A 15,968-nucleotide genomic window follows, 5' to 3' on the forward strand; every position below is an offset into this window, starting at 1 on the left:
GCGCTGTAAAAATTAGCGACACAAGCGTATAAGTGGTCAGAGAAAAGTTATAGTTGAAATAGAGTGCGCAGGTGTACAGAGGTATAATAAACACACGTAATGCACACGTATACACACGAATGGGACCACCCGCATTAATGAAAAGTGCTATGTAAACAATGCTGAATTGGGCCACTTTCTTCAAAGTAAGCATTAAAGTAAGCATCACGTACTGCTCTGTGATGCACTGTTTTGACGGCCATAAACCCCACAACGAAATTCAACACTAAGTGTCGTTTATTTGCAGAAGTTTGCTGGTGTTCCTGACATCATCCTTAGCAAATAACATGCTGTTGAAAATTAAAGCTCGTTACTGCTATCTTCTTAGTCATTTTTACTGATTACTCAGCTTGCTGAAACACTTGATATTGCGGTACAATGTCTACCCACCCGTTCACGTATGTTTTTGCGCAGCCTTTAAATTCTGATAACATTTTATTTTTCATATGAGCTTTTAAAAAGGCACAGTCACATTACGCTCGTACACTGTTCACCGAAAGTTCAAGTAAGAGCACTGCAGGTTAAAACGTTCCTATACATAGCACACGTACTATATGTGCATGTTGTGACGTACAATGTGCTTACTTTCTGCAGCAAGTAATGCCAGCTTATAAAATCAACAGTGAAATAAAAATAACATTGTCCCTTACACTTTTTTTCTGAGCTTGCCAAGCTTTGACATCTACTATTTGCCTAAACGAGACCAAGTAGGCGGCGTCACACATGATGCCAACCTCTAGTATACGCGCACAGAAACATACGTATAATAAACTCGCCACGCACTTGCTATGGCGTTGCTCTGCTAAGCACACGGGCGCGGTTTTGACTCCCCGAGTGCGAGGCCATGTTCAGTGGGGGCTGAATGTAAAAACGCTGGTGTACCTAGATTTAGGTGCACGTCAAAGAAGGCGAAGGGGTCAAAATTAATCTGGGGTCCCCCACTACAGCGTGTCTCATAATCATACAGTGGTTTTGGCAAGTAAAACCCGAGAATTTAATTTATTAAGGTTTAGCACTTATAACAATATAAGAAGAGGGAGGGACGGTATTTTACTTTTTGCTACCCTATATAAGTGTGCCCCCCCCCCCCCGCCCAAATTTTCAACCAATGCCTTCATCAAACTTCAATAGCTGCAGTAAATGAAATCTGTAGGTCAAGCTCCGACGTACAAAGCATTGGCGCGCCAGCTAAGGAACGAACAGTGAAGAAAAAGTGACTCAACCGACCGTAGTAAAGTTCGGCGTAGGTATACAATGCGAGTGAAACTAATGGAACAAACGCAAACAGCGGAGACGCAAACAAGTGTGACCGTTCTAGGAGGCCGGTTTGGCCTCTGATGTTGCCCCTTCGAGAAACAGCGGAAAACGCCGCCGTGAGTAAGCCTCGATCGAGCACGTCATCCAACGAGCGTTGAAGCACTTTGCGCAATCGCGACAAAAGCCGCGCCAGAAATGAATGAAAGAAGGCCTCGCATATGAGGTATACAGTAAACCGCAGAACTTTATTGCGTGTGGCGTGGACATTGACCAAGGTTTAACATTTATAAGGCTGGCGCGGTACTTCGATCAAGAACATCGCACGTGTGCTTCGTGTTTTTGTCTTCTTGGAAATAGCTATCGGAAACCGGTTGCGATGCATATTAAGAGCGGCGAGAAAAAGAACACAAGTGTACTTTCTTTCTTGTATTTAATTCTACTCAGAAGTGTTTTTGCCCTCCAGCTCGCACCACCTTGGTGACGCCAGCTAGCTGGTTTTCTTGCTGTCTCACCTGCCGTCCGGCCGGCTTCCTACATCTGCTCAAGTGGCACGTTTCCAAGGCCGGGTGTCCCGCACGTCTCAGAGTCCATGGCTATCGCTCTCTCTCTCTCTCATTTAGCCCTTCTCCCCTGCGCGTAAGGCGCGTGCGTGCTTCGCTAAATACTTGTTTTGTATTTTGCGTCAGTCGCTTTTTCTACCTTTCTTTCTTTCTTTTTACCTTGTGAGGTTGCGCAACGAAGGCATACGATTCATTATGCTTGAAACGTCCGCGTTTGCTTAGCCGCCGTAATATCGCAGAGCGATGCCATTCGCTCTGCCCGCACGTGTGCTCGGCTGGAAACTCTCTCGCCGCTTCTTTTGTGTGTCTCCGAAAATTTGTGGCATCGCCACAGACTGCGATTGCCATTACCGCCGTTTACGGGATGTCCCATCCCCAATTTCTTTGTTTTTTCATCTTGCTTTCTTTTCTCCAAACCCACTGGAAGAGCAGGGGGTTATTGCACCTGCCAAGCGGACGCCGTGGTATCGCGCTGACAGACCGGGCGACGCGAGGGTGTGGAAAAATCCCCCCCTCTTTCCCAACTTCCACGCTCGCGTACACATCCTGTCTTCGGCTTGTCCACTGTTATAAAAAGAGCATCAGGTTGAAGGAGAAGAGCCATCGAGTCATTTGATCGCAGCGAGGTAGCTCAGCAGCCCCAGATCATTTTCTATACGAAAATCATGAAGACCATTGTAAGTGGATTTTCGCTTTCATGGGCGTTCATACCCTACTTACTTCCTGTGTGCCGCGACGAGTAACTGATTTGATGCGTGCTATTCTGATGTGAAAAAGAACAATCGCCTTTTGCTTCGAAAGTTTTTTTCCTTCTTCTCCTCTTGTTCCTGAATCTTCTCTGAATCTCTTAACAGATATTTCCTCAATACGGGAAAAAATATTCAGCTCAATATTCAGTTATTCCAACTTAATGCCAGAGGTTTGCACTGATACAAAACTCTTGCGCTATTGACTTTTGTATCTATGCAACAGCTCTGTGTGTTCTATAACCAGAGTGTGCGCATGAGCAAGTGCGATTGTTTTCACATTTGTATTACAGTGCAATCGGCTTGTGCATTTGGCAGCAAGTTCACCGATCGCTAATTCTTAAAAACGGTAATATTCCTTGGTCTTTGTGCAGTGACTTTTTGTGCTGGTATTAATTTTGGCAGTCTAGGAGAAAGCCAGGAAGACTCTTGCACAATGATACACGACAATTTCGCTCTAACCAATGATTTTTGGGTAATGCGCATGACAGGCGTCCCGCCTACATTATAACTAGAATCAGTCGCATGGTCCGGAGAGTGGTAGTAACTTAATAGAATGAAGCTAGAGGAATTGTTTTGTTCTACAAGTGAAGGCAGCGTTTTTAATGGGTGCTGTGTGGCGTATAAGGGTGATATTATCCTGACTGGTACAAATAAAAAGTACGGGAGCAATTCGAGCTCTTCGAGTTACTAGGCGCGATTAACTTACGCCAGAAAACATGTCAGGCAACCATTATTTTGTAGATACTTCTTTTTGTCTGCTTGAATGAAGGCCAAGATCAGAACATGAAAACCAACATTATAAAGAGTAGTGAAACCAGAATCTGGCTTACTTTATTTAGAAAGATGTTTGACAGAGCACTGATCAATATTATAAATTGCATTCTTTCCACTGGGTGTAATTACCACCTAGGCGAGAACACCTGCGGTAGCACAGATTATAACAGCAAAAGAAAAAGATGCGGAACAGAGTCATAAGAAGAGACAACTGATCTGAAGCTGTGAAACTGTTTTTCGAAAAAAAAACCCCACCTATCCTTAGTATTTGAGGAACAGAAAATGCGTCTGTTGGATAGTTAGAGCATAAATTTTGTTAAGGAAGGCTTACTGTGGATGGCATCTCAATGCAACTTTAGAGAATAAGAAGAAAAAATGAAGAAATTTTTCGTTGACACAATGCGAATTAATCGACTTTCCAAATGTAGTGCTACTTTCGAGCTCGATACACGCAGGATATTTTTAGCCCTTGCTCTGCCGACTGATATTGCACTCTTGCTTCCCGTCTCCAAAGCACGCAAGGAAAGATGACCATCTCACATAACTCTTTTCATTTAAATTGTATAGCTTATATTGTGCTTTATTAGTGAGGTGTTAAGCCTGTAATGCAGATTGCAGGCATTGTTGGAGGATTGTTTCTTTTTTCCTTTTTTGTTGTTCCTGTTGGAGCTGGACGTTCCCATGACTCTTACTTGCTAAATTTCGCGCGTGCGCGTGCAGTTCGCCTTTGCCGCCACGTTGGCTCTTTTGGGACTGGCTGTCGCCGCTCCCGCTGAGGAGGAGAAGAAGGAGGACGTTGAGGGCCGCATCGGATTTGGCGGCGGCGGCTACGGCAGCGGCTTCAACCGCGGCGGCAGCTTCGGTGTCGGCAGCCAGGGCAACCGTTACGGACAGGGAGGCTTCGGCTACAACGTCGGCGGCTCTAACCGCCGCGACTACGGCAACGCAGCCACCTACGGAGACCGCGAGTCCTTCGGCCTGAGCCAGAACGCCGGCCACAACCGCCAGTTCGGCCAGGGTAGCTACGGCAACCGCCACCACAACAACGCTTTCGGCTCCGGCGGACAGCGCCACTCTTCCGGCGGCGGCTTCCTCGGCTGAACTGTCAACTAATCTTCGCTCACCAAAGGTTAGCATTTTGGCTCCATTTTTTAGGATCAGAAGTTGATAAGTTAATTGAACCTGCCGACTGTTTTTGCTTTCGTTCATTATTCCTACTATTTTCGAAAGCTCTGGTGTATTAGTACGGAATGTAATGATAGAAGGGGTCATGGCGACATGCTAGCTTAACGAACTGGAACGATGACAAACGCACGCGCACAACTGCGATTCCATTTAAAATCAGACCATAAGCACCTTCCTTTAGTAGCTTCGTTAAGCAAGTTTTCTATCATTATAAAACTTCAAAACGGCCGGTGTTTTTCTCGTCTAGGGCAATCTTCCGCAGACTATCTGGCGACGTACATGCGTAGGACATCATGCACATAGGCAGCAACGGACGTGAGCTTGGGTTCCATCAAATTCGCCTTCATTCTACAAGCCATGGTGCCCCTCACACGAATGGTAGACTATCGGGTAAAAGAAAAAAAAAATCTCTCAATGCTGTGCCCCACTGAAGAAAGGACCAGTAGGCGCTCTAGTAATGCGACGACACTACGATTAACAGTGCTTTATGCAGCATAATTTCTCACCTATAAGTATGCGATACAGTGTTGTATTTTTACTCGTGACCTCTAGGTAACGCTCTCTTTCTAATTTCAGAATGAATGGCACGAATGGACCGGCGCTTTCGACTAGAAAGAACGCAACACTGAAAAATCTTCCATCTAAGTCAGAAATGTGCACTAGGAGCCAGTACGAAGACATTGCAGTGAATAAACATATTTATTAAAAGAAGAAACTTGTTTCATGGTGTATTATTTGGCATACACAAGAAATTTCGCATTCATAACTTATTCGAGCGCGACCCCCAAGAGGTGATCTCAATCAAGAGTGAGACTCTTTCTATAGCATGCGTAACACTTAGCAAAATCCTTTCAATTCAATCCCAGGAAACAAAAGATTGTTGCGGCAAGTAGGCAGGAAAAAGAATGAGGCGATAGTAACACCCCTCTAACTGATCTTAGGTATACAACGTAAGAATAAAGTTTCAGATGTAATTTAGCTGAGAGTATTTTTATTACATATAGGTAAACTTTCATTTAGTGAAATGAGACCTTGTTTTTTATGCCTGATGATGTGCAGCTTAACGCGCACAGTTTTCTTTTTGAGCAGCTTTCAGATTGTCACTTGAGTGATTAGATATTTGCGAAGAACGGCATTTCAACACGTGTCTCCAGCTCACGGTACAGGTCTCGTTATTCATGCCAAAAATTCTGCCAATGGCTGCTGAAAAAATTACGAATTCACTGTACCAATGTAGTTTTCATATGTTTCGAGTGATGTATTGAGTAAGAAAATTAAGGCGAGGAGGGGGGGGGGGAGGCGGGTGTTGCTATGGAAGACGGACGACCTTTTATTTCGTTTCCGAGTGACTGTTGTTAAAGCTATGCCATAGGAAATGAGTGGACATATTACAAGACTGTCATAACAGCAATTTAATTGACCTGAAAGTAAACACCAAAACAATATATATCCCGATATAAAACGCTTTTAGAATAGTTACTTTAAGCCTTTGATAAGTGCCACGAGCTGATCATATATAGTGCAATTCGCAATTGAAAACCAAATTATTTGGCCACATTTTTTCTCCCAACGAAACGGAGACATTGCTGATGTGTTTTATTTTACCTATTTATTTACGAATACTGTTAGCCCTCTACAGGCTTTTACATGAGTGGATAAAAAATTAATTAAGTTACGAGGTTTTACGTGCCAAAACACCGATCAGATTATGAGGTACGTGGTAGTGGGGGGCTCAGGAAATTTGGACCACCTGGAGTTCTTTAACGTGCACCTAAATCTATGTACACAGGTGTTTTCGCACTTTCCTCCCATCGCAATGCGGCCGCCGTGGACGGGATTCTATCCCACGACCTCGTGCTTATCAGCCTAACACCACAGCCACTAAGGAGCCACGGTGGGTTACATGAGTTGATAACAGCGCATGTATGCCGCCATGGCAGCAACACCAAGTATCGCGTAAACTCATAATGTATATATAGTATAGTTAACTAACATTGATCAGTGTTAATTTGAAAACAAAAACAGGAAGGGTTGGTTGCTATATTTTGCTACAAAAGCTTCTTCCAGGCATCTTATTTAACCAACAGCATGCCTACAACCCTCTTTGTAACTATACTATGTTGCTTTTGTGTGTGATATTGTAAACACTTCCAGCACTACCAAAAGCGCTGGTTCGTGATATAGTTGGTATCTACTGGAAGACATATTTGCCGCCCATGCCGTCGTCAATGTGTCTTCCTATTGCGTGTGTCGTTTCAGCATCGAAAATGTATATTTTCTGCCAGTGCCGGGCAAAGCACGTTGACGAGCCTGCTTACGGTCTATGTGTACGCCGGCTGTAATCTAAGCGAATGGTGCGTGCAACAAATTTGTTATATTTTTCTGCCATTTATACTTTTTTTTTTCGGAGCGGCCAAGGTTGAGTTCATTTACCTTCAGAGACGGCTACAAAAACTACCAAGCTTAATTTCATTATGTTTTCGCACTGCAACTTATTTTAGTATTACAAATAATTAATAGGTTATAGCCTATCCTCGCCACCACTCGTGAGGAGAATGACATTTCATTGGAGACGGCAAAGCTGGCGCCACTTTCCACCGTTTACATTTACCTCGTTTCCTGGCATACCAGACCTCTGTTCATAAGGTAATACCTCACATTTCTGAATGCCGTCCATCAATACAGCAACTTCATATACAGGGTGTCCCAACTATCATACACCAAGATTTAAAAATATGCAAATGCCACGTAGCTGGACAGAACAAAGGTAATGATGATTGACGTTGCCAGGAGATACCCAACCCATTTTTTAATTCCCCATAATGGCATAATTAGTGTTAATTAGTTGATCAGCTTTACAAATATTATAATTAGAGGAAAAGTGTCAACGAGAAAATTGTACAGCTACATGAAAAACTCCCGATACAGCTTTCTGTTGCTCGATACCTGCTACAGAAAAGTGTTCTGCTTAGTGTGAAAGAAGCCCGTGAATACGTGCAAGTACCTCGACCGGCCAGTCGCGCGGCCATTTTGCGTGCACTCGCGGGCTTGTTTCGCGATCGGAAAAGCGCTTTTATGTCGCACGTATTGAGCAACAGAAAGCTAGGTGTATCGGGAGTTTTTCATGTAGCTGTACAGTTTTCTCATTGACACTTTTTATCGAATTATAATATTTTGGAAGTTAATTAATTAATTAATTAAGACTAATTATGTAATTAGGCGTAATGCAAGAAATCATCTCACTATATCCACGCGGTGGCAAACATTACTTTGGTTGTGCCGAGCTACGTGGCATTTGCATATTTCAATATCTTGGTGCATGATAGTTGATACGCCCTCTACATATCTATAGATATGTCTATAGTCTTATTATCAGGAGCCAACGAGCAATGACACGAAGGACATCAATGAATGAAAGAAATGGTAAATAAAGGGAAATGAAAGCGGAGTTGTTTCTTCATCCACACATATACAGCCTTGCTACTGCGTGCGGTGCACTCGGGCACGACTCGAAGATGCTTCTCCAAAGTGCACGCACGGAAAGCTCCAGTTCGTAGAACTAGGGCTTCCCTGTCAACATTCACTACGACAAGGACACCATGCAGTGAGCGCAAGAAGTGCACCTCTTCGACTTCGCTGGCGCATGCAGTCGAGTAATGTGTACGCTATCATAAACGATGTGCTCGCCCCACAATCATCGAAACAAGGGAGAAATCTGTTGTCTTCTCTGTAGGGCGTGGTTATATGATGTACCAGCATTCTCGCTTTCACAGCGCCTGCTTTCTTCCCACGTGTTCTGCGTATTGCAAGCGCAGGTCAATTTGTGCAATTCCTGGAAACGAAGCTAATGGAATGTTGCCAGTCCTTTGGTCGCTGCCTACCGTTTATGCACGAGAATGAAAAGAAACGAAAACCAGCTGGTCTTTAACCCTTAATGAGGGCGCTGCTATACAGAGCCTTTTGAGCCCATACGTGGCAACGTTCAAGTGTAACGTTTCTCATTCGTGATAGCTTCCTCGGATCCTTGCATTTTCCCAAGAGCATAATGGTCGCGTGTGTACGTCAAATACGCTGCCACTTTTGAAAGCGCGCATCCCTTGGGAGTGCCCTGTTGCTTGACGGCCTGTATAAGCGTGCTCGCGTTCGCGTGTTCAGCAACACAATTTTTCATTCTAGTTTTCTTGCAGTAACATCCCTTTGTCAGGGGTCTTTAATGTATACTTTCGGCTCAACGCTTTACGCAACTCGCACAACATTTCCAACATCCAGCGCGTCCAAGTACCCCTCAAGAAAGAAAATAATGAGTATAACAATATCCTCCACAGTGGTCCCTATAACCGCATATGTATTACAACTCTAAAATCAATCGTGGAATATCCATAACCTTGGGCGGGAAGAAACAGCGGAATCGAGGGGCTGGATTTTTAGTAACAACTGTATAAAGCGGCTCAACAATAAAGCCAAGGTGAACATAAAAGAAGCTAAGCATGCTGCCGAAAATTGAAATGCAGATATAACTAGGATTATGAGTTAAATTTGCGAAAAGCTTAATATTCTTAACAAAGAGCGGCGACAAGTTGTCTATCTCTCTCAACTGCTATCTCTTCTTTTAAGCTATGAAGTTGATCAAAAATTTAAGTAACAGTCCTAATTATTAAAGGATGCCGTTCAGCTTCCCCCATGCTCTCCTTCGCTCCATTGTCTGTTGACTTCATGTGGCTGTTACTAATACTAAGCCTCTCGGTTACACTGATCCTAGTAGCTCACTGCTTAGGGATGTTTTCGACCGGGTTCTCGCTTCTCAAGCTTATTCAGTTTACTGATAGTTTGAATGTTCAATGTTGGTTTTGCATTAAATTAGGCTGGTGTAGTTTATCAAAGTTCGATGTTTTTTCTGTCTTACAACATAACGTATTTAAAAGCAAATTTTTTACTTTATTTTGATACCCTCCTGGGTTTGGAGTGGTTGCTGCCGCTGCTGCTGGGCGATCGGTATCTCGGCGGATGTAGTTGTCGTACGAAGTTTATATGCCCGTCAAAGGCAAGTACTAACGAACGTGCTGATAGAACTTCGGTGTTGCTTCTTGACCGAAAAAATGGTGCCATGATCAGAGCTCTGTATTTCATAATAATAATAACAATAATAATAATAATAATAATAACAATAATAATAATAATAATAATAATAATAATAATAATAATAATAATAATAATAATAATAATAATAATAATAATAATAATAATAATAAAACAGAAATTTTCACATAGAACGCGAACATTTCATGCCGGCTCGTTGGTGTCTCTGAAACATACCAACCTCTTAATAGCGCTCTGTATTAAACGTATTATTTGTTTTACTTGATTTCCTTCAATCTGGCTCCTCTTTGGCATGGGCCACTACTTGTGGGCACATTCTGGTCATTCCTCCACAATAGGTATGCGCTATTGCGACACCTGTATAGTGGGCAATGCTTAAATTTAGCCAGATGTGTGGCGTACACCTCGTTGCATAGAACCTGCCATCCCCATTATTTCATCTACAGGCATCATTTGCATTTCGGCGTAGCTTGTGAGCGCTTTAGTGTATAAACATAAAAATTGCGTGGGAATAAAGCTGTTACATTCGTGGTGGATAAAAACAAACATTTCCTGATGTTTCACACAGCACAGGAAAAATAAACAGAATTGTACGCAATCCTGAATTGTACGAGTAATCCTGTCCATTCGGCTCGTATTACTTTCGAGAATTCACTATTACACTTTGTCGAAGATTCGTTTTTACCCGAATATGTAAGGGATAACTACGTTTTTAGGGGTCTCAAAAGAGAAGGAGCGATGGAAGCGAGGAGTGTTCCGAATGATTTCGGTGCAAGCTGCCGTTTGTGAGCTGAGGTACCAGTTCCTGCGCAGAAGCATGGGGCAGATAACTTTATTATGCTCAAATATTATCGGTCATTCATTATGAATGCTTGCTTTTAGGCAGGCTATATGTGTATTTGTTCTCACGATTTTGACAAGGCAATCTATAATTTAGCCCCATTCGCGCAATATCCCCATACCTTTAAAAATTGCGTGCCCTCTTGTAGTATCACACTCTTCTTATTGAACCAAACGAATAATCTACACAGATTTGCTGAAGTACTGTGCGCTTTTTACAGCGGAGCTGTTATACGCTAGGTTCTGGCAGTTTGTATGCGTACGTAAAAAAGATGGCGGCCAACCCAGCGCTAAAATAGTTAAAGCATAAAGCAAAAGCGCATCGCTGGGTATGCCCCAGCAGCATTTAATCGCTTGAAGTGTCACAACGTATTGCGATAAAAAAAACATCGTAATAAAAAAAGTAAAACCGGAATACACGCTGTTTAGTACGGATTTCAGTTTGGTATCACGGGCTCTGTAGTCAAACCACGTAACCTTATCTCAATTCCCTTCCACCCGCGCAATGGGTAAGCCGCGTTCGGTGAGGACTGCGGAAGAACAGCGCGCCTACGAAGAACACCGTCGTGAACAGAAGCGGTAATGTGTGCGCGGCGACGGCGGGCGGCGCATAATATGGACGAAGATCGTGCAGCAATCGCCAAGCGTATGCACCTTTAGTTGAATTACCCCCACCAACTCCAATCGCATCGTAATTGTGGGTGATTTCAACATAGATGTGTCTCGGCCAGATGGAAAGTGGTTCGTGGCATTTCTGTTGGAAAGATACGGCATTCAATGTTACACAAACATCAGTGTGCCCACGACGCGTCATCGGTCGTGTATAAACCTAACATTGGCCAAGAAACTTCCCAGTGTCGCCGCAGGACCACTGTCCATAAGTCATAGCGATCACAAGGCGATAGTCCATCTTGGAGACCAAATAATTAATCCAAAAAAGCTAACAAAAGAGTGTTAAATATAACGAAGCTTCTTTGAGTATGCAATTTAATAAAGCAACAACAAAAAATCGTGAAAAAACTAAATTCATTGTGGTACGTGTCCTTTATTTTCAATCAACATATCTATTATTAGCATATTTATCCCCATATATACAGTTCCGCTGGCCATCCACCTTAACAGAGGGTTCTGAATTTTTTTTTTCAGCTCCAGATAACATCCCCGAAAGCAGCTGCTTCTTACTTATAAGTTACTCAGTCGATCGGACCTACATTCGTGAACAGCACTAAAATGCGTTTAAATATGCGTGTTAACAAGCATGTAAATATTCGCAATAAGCCTGTTTTACAGCCAAGTTGTGTACCTCTACCGTCCAAGGAAATTTTCGTGTCGTTGATGGCGTGGTAAGCAAAAAACTCCCCATACGTGGGCCGATCCTGAAGACAGGGCACTGCCGGGCCGAGCCGATGCAGGGGTGAAGCAGGCGTTAAGCACTCCCCATACGTGGTCCGATGGCCACGTGCTTAACGTGGGCGCGTGCTTAACGTTCTTTGGCTTCAAGAGCAACGACCTCGATGGTCCAAATAAATGTTTTCTCTCTCTCTGGCACTCCAATTGGCCCGTTGATCGCGCGCATGCTCGGTACGCTTGCATTTTCTCTTTTCAGCGTCGACAGCTGTCTTTCAACGCGGCAACACGTTCCCGTTACGAATACCTCAGTGGCAATTTATAGTCTGGCAATTTCAGCGCGCCAGACAGCAGCCGGCGATGTCGGATACGTCACACCGGCGTCGCGAGAGCCGCCGAATATTGGACCTTTGATTATTGGACCCCTGAATATTGGACCCCTGAATATTGAACCCTTGTTCGAATTAATTACTGACCTTTATTGCGCTGTTCATGCTCGCTCTAAAATAGATGCCGTATTTGTAGATTTCGCCAAAGCATTCGATGAAGGTCCACAGAAACGTCTAATAAAAAAACTTCACAATCTGAACATTAATTCGAAGTATATTTTTTCGATTAAAAACTTTTTTGGCCAATCGCTACCAATAATTCCAATCATCAATCCTCTCCCACGTTAAACCTGGAGTGCCACAATGGTCTGTGCTCGGGCTTGTCTTATCCTTAGTTTATATTAATGACATAAGCAATAACCTGAGTTCTACGGTCAGATTGTTAACAGATATGATTGCGTGATATACAGACAAATGAATGATCCTTTTGATTCACTTCAGTCACAATCGGACTGAGACAAGATTAACGATTCGTGCACGCAATGGAAAATGGAAATTAACATGTAAAAAACCAAAGTTGTGAGCTCTACCACAATATCTGACCCCGAACCTTGCCACTTCACTCTAAACAGCATGACCGCAGAATCGGTACCAGTCATATAATATTTAGGGATCCATTTAGCATCCGACCTTTCGTGGCACATTCACATAGATACGGTTATTAACAAGGCTTCTAAAACACTCGGATTTCTCAGACGCAATCTGCGTTTACCTAATGCAGACACTAAGATTTTAGCATACACCACATTAGGGCGCTCGCAGTTGGATTACGCCTCTTTGATTTGGAACCCGTAACAAGCAAACTTAATTACAAAATTGGAGTCTCTTAAAAAAAAGCCGCTCGATTCATATCGAAGAACTACTTGCGTACGGCAGGTGTGACTGAAATAAAGAACGCTCTCAAGTTACCTCTTCTTGAAAGACCTAGAACGCTTTCCATTGTCCTTTTTCCACAAATTATATCACAGCCGCTCTTCCTGTGCTACGTCCCGTATCACGCCAGCGCATCGCATATTCCCACGCACTGACCACCAACTGAAAGCCGAGCCCATCTTTGCTGGCACTAATCTCTTCTTGGTATCCAATTATGATAAATGGAAATGCCATCCCATATGTCACCCACCACAAATACCTAGGCGTTGTCATTGACCGCGGTGTTTCATGGTCGAAACATGTGGCAATGTTAAAGAAAAAATTAACTGGGCTTGCTCAAGTTTTTCGCTTTCTTGCCGGTATGAAGTGGGGTCGATCTGAGCATTCGCTACTCCGGCTGTACCAGGCTCTCTACGTTGGATACATTCGGTATAGTCTGCCAGTTTTGTCAAGTATGAGCCCTTCATGTTTGCGTACGCTGGAAAGTGCCCAGGCACAGATGCTGAAAACATGTCTCGGTGTTCCACGTTGCACATCAACCCACGGAACAATTGAGGAGGCTCGCGTCACCCCTTTACCTGTCTATCTACGATGCGAACCTCTTCGAGTATTCCTGCGACTGCTTTGCCGTCATGGACGCCATCCCTTATCGACATTACCCGATGTACGGCCGGACTCCACTTTTTCAAGAGCCGTTAAATGCCAAGAATCTGCGATACCAGCATACTTTGCCCCGGCTGACCTTCCACATATGCCCCCATGCGTAATGCCCAAAATACCGGTACGTCTATCCATTCCCGGAATTTCTAAAAAATCGCGAATACCTACCGTCGGCCTCAGACATTTAACACTTGAATATATGACGAAAGAACATGGCTCCTCGGTGAGCGTGTATACAGACGGATCGGTCTCGTCGTATGCGTCTGGTGCGGCTTTCGTCGTGCCTGCGCGTCAAGTCATTCGACGGTTTCGTCTATATAACAAGACGACTACAACATCTACGGAACTAGTGGCAATAAGAGAGGCCGTTCAATATATTTCGCGACAGCCTCCTCAAATATGGACAGTGACGCAAAATCGGCTCTTCAACTACTTAGAGTGGTGTTGAAAGAAAGCGCTTACAGAGTGTTGGCTCTTCAAACTGCCGAGCTCTACACTTTAGCGCAAGAAAACGGCCACCACATCACATTTCAGTGGATTCCCAGTCACTGTGGTATACAGGGCAACGAACTGGCCGACGCCGAAGCGAAGAAAGCACTCGACGAACGAGAGTCACTGCTTTCAATTCCTTTTTCAAGAGCGGACGCCAACTGTCTCCTCTCCAGTGTCATCCGAAAATTGACAGCAAAGCACTGGGACAATCCGGATAATCGCCACAGACGACTCCGGAGATTGGACCCTACCATGAATTTTAGGCTACCACCGAAAATTCAACGAAGCTGTGCCAGTCTTCTGCACAGACTAAGGCTGGGGGTAGCGTTTACGCGCGGATACGTGCACCTCATGCGACGCACCGAGTCTCCAAACTGTGAAGTGTGCAATGTGACTGAGACTATAGGTCATGTGCTTTGTGACTGCCCTAAGTTCGTGGAAGAGCGTGAAAGGTTGGACAACGACCTTACGCGTCTCGACAGCGCACCGTTGTCGGAGGATGTTATTTTAGGCCCTTGGCCAGATGCTCAATCGAGTTTGAAGGCCATCCAGGCATTACTGAACTTTTAAAAAATTACTGGCCTGGATTGCAGACTTTGAGCATGCCAAATTGCTTGCCATATCTTCTACATCTTCCTTCTATCGTCATCGTCACCCATCATGCACCTCTTTCTTCCCTCTTTCTTTCCCTCTTCCCCTTCCCCCAATGCCGAGTAGCTGGCTAGAGGAATATACCTCAGGCCGACCTCTCAGCATTTCGTATCATTAAACTTCTCTCTCTCTTCTTTCATTCGCCTCTCGTCCTCGCCATCCGCCAATGGAATTTCTGCCTGACATCACTACATCTGTCATTGATTACGAAGCGTTTGTAATCAGCCTAAAGCGTCACTTTGAGCTGTAACCTTAATCCTTGCCTTCCCCCCTTCTTTATATATATATATATATATATATATATATATATATATATATATATATATATATATATATATATATATATATATATATATATATATATATATATATATATATATATATATATATATATATTTATATATATATATGTATATAAAACTCAAAATACGAAGAAAGTTAGCAACAAGCACCAACAAGCATTAAATCTTTACAGGTTAGCATTATATAATGCTAACCTGTAAAAATTTAATGCTTCTTGGTGCTTGTTGCTAACTGTCTTCGTATTTGGAGTTTTCTTTTCAACATGCTGTTAACGGCCAATGACTTCTGTACACATCGTAGTGCTGCGTTGCTTTGTGCTTACTGTTGTTCCCCCCCTATGTAATGCCTGCCCGGACCTTGAAGGTATTGGAATAAATAAATAAATAAATAAATATCCCATTTTTAAAATGATACGTTTATGGTCACTCCCTCCGTTGCTTTACCCTTCCTCGTCAATGACCTTTTCTTTTGACCATTGCTGGGATGGATGGACGGATTCTATGAGCACCCCCTTAAGAACGTGGCAGTGGGATGCGCCACCAAGCTCTTCTCATTATATTGCCTGATGGCGTACCTATGTTAAAAAAAGAAAAAAAAAGAAAAAAAACACGAAGGATTCCAATCAACAAACTTTGTGAACCCCTCGACCTCGGGTGCTTCACGCTATCTGGCTGAGGGCGCTAGCACTCGGCGACGGCACGGCAGAGGCCGACACAGAGTCTCGCATCCAACCCCGTTTACGGCTACTTATA

General features: G+C 43.6%; 1 protein-coding gene across 1 annotated transcript; it reads left to right on the plus strand.

The window, feature by feature from the left end:
• Positions 1 to 2,423: 2,423 nt before the first annotated feature.
• On the plus strand, positions 2,424 to 5,279 carry LOC142579238 (uncharacterized). The gene is made up of 3 exons (XM_075689240.1): positions 2,424 to 2,533; positions 4,100 to 4,508; positions 5,141 to 5,279. Exons 1-2 carry the CDS (start codon positions 2,522 to 2,524, stop codon positions 4,478 to 4,480), a joined length of 393 nt encoding a protein of 130 aa, XP_075545355.1. The 5' UTR covers positions 2,424 to 2,521; the 3' UTR covers positions 4,481 to 4,508; positions 5,141 to 5,279.
• Positions 5,280 to 15,968: the final 10,689 nt, after the last annotated feature.

The sequence above is a fragment of the Dermacentor variabilis genome, chromosome 1 (genome assembly GCF_050947875.1).
Source record: "Dermacentor variabilis isolate Ectoservices chromosome 1, ASM5094787v1, whole genome shotgun sequence".
NCBI classification, from domain to species: Eukaryota; Metazoa; Arthropoda; class Arachnida; order Ixodida; family Ixodidae; genus Dermacentor; species Dermacentor variabilis.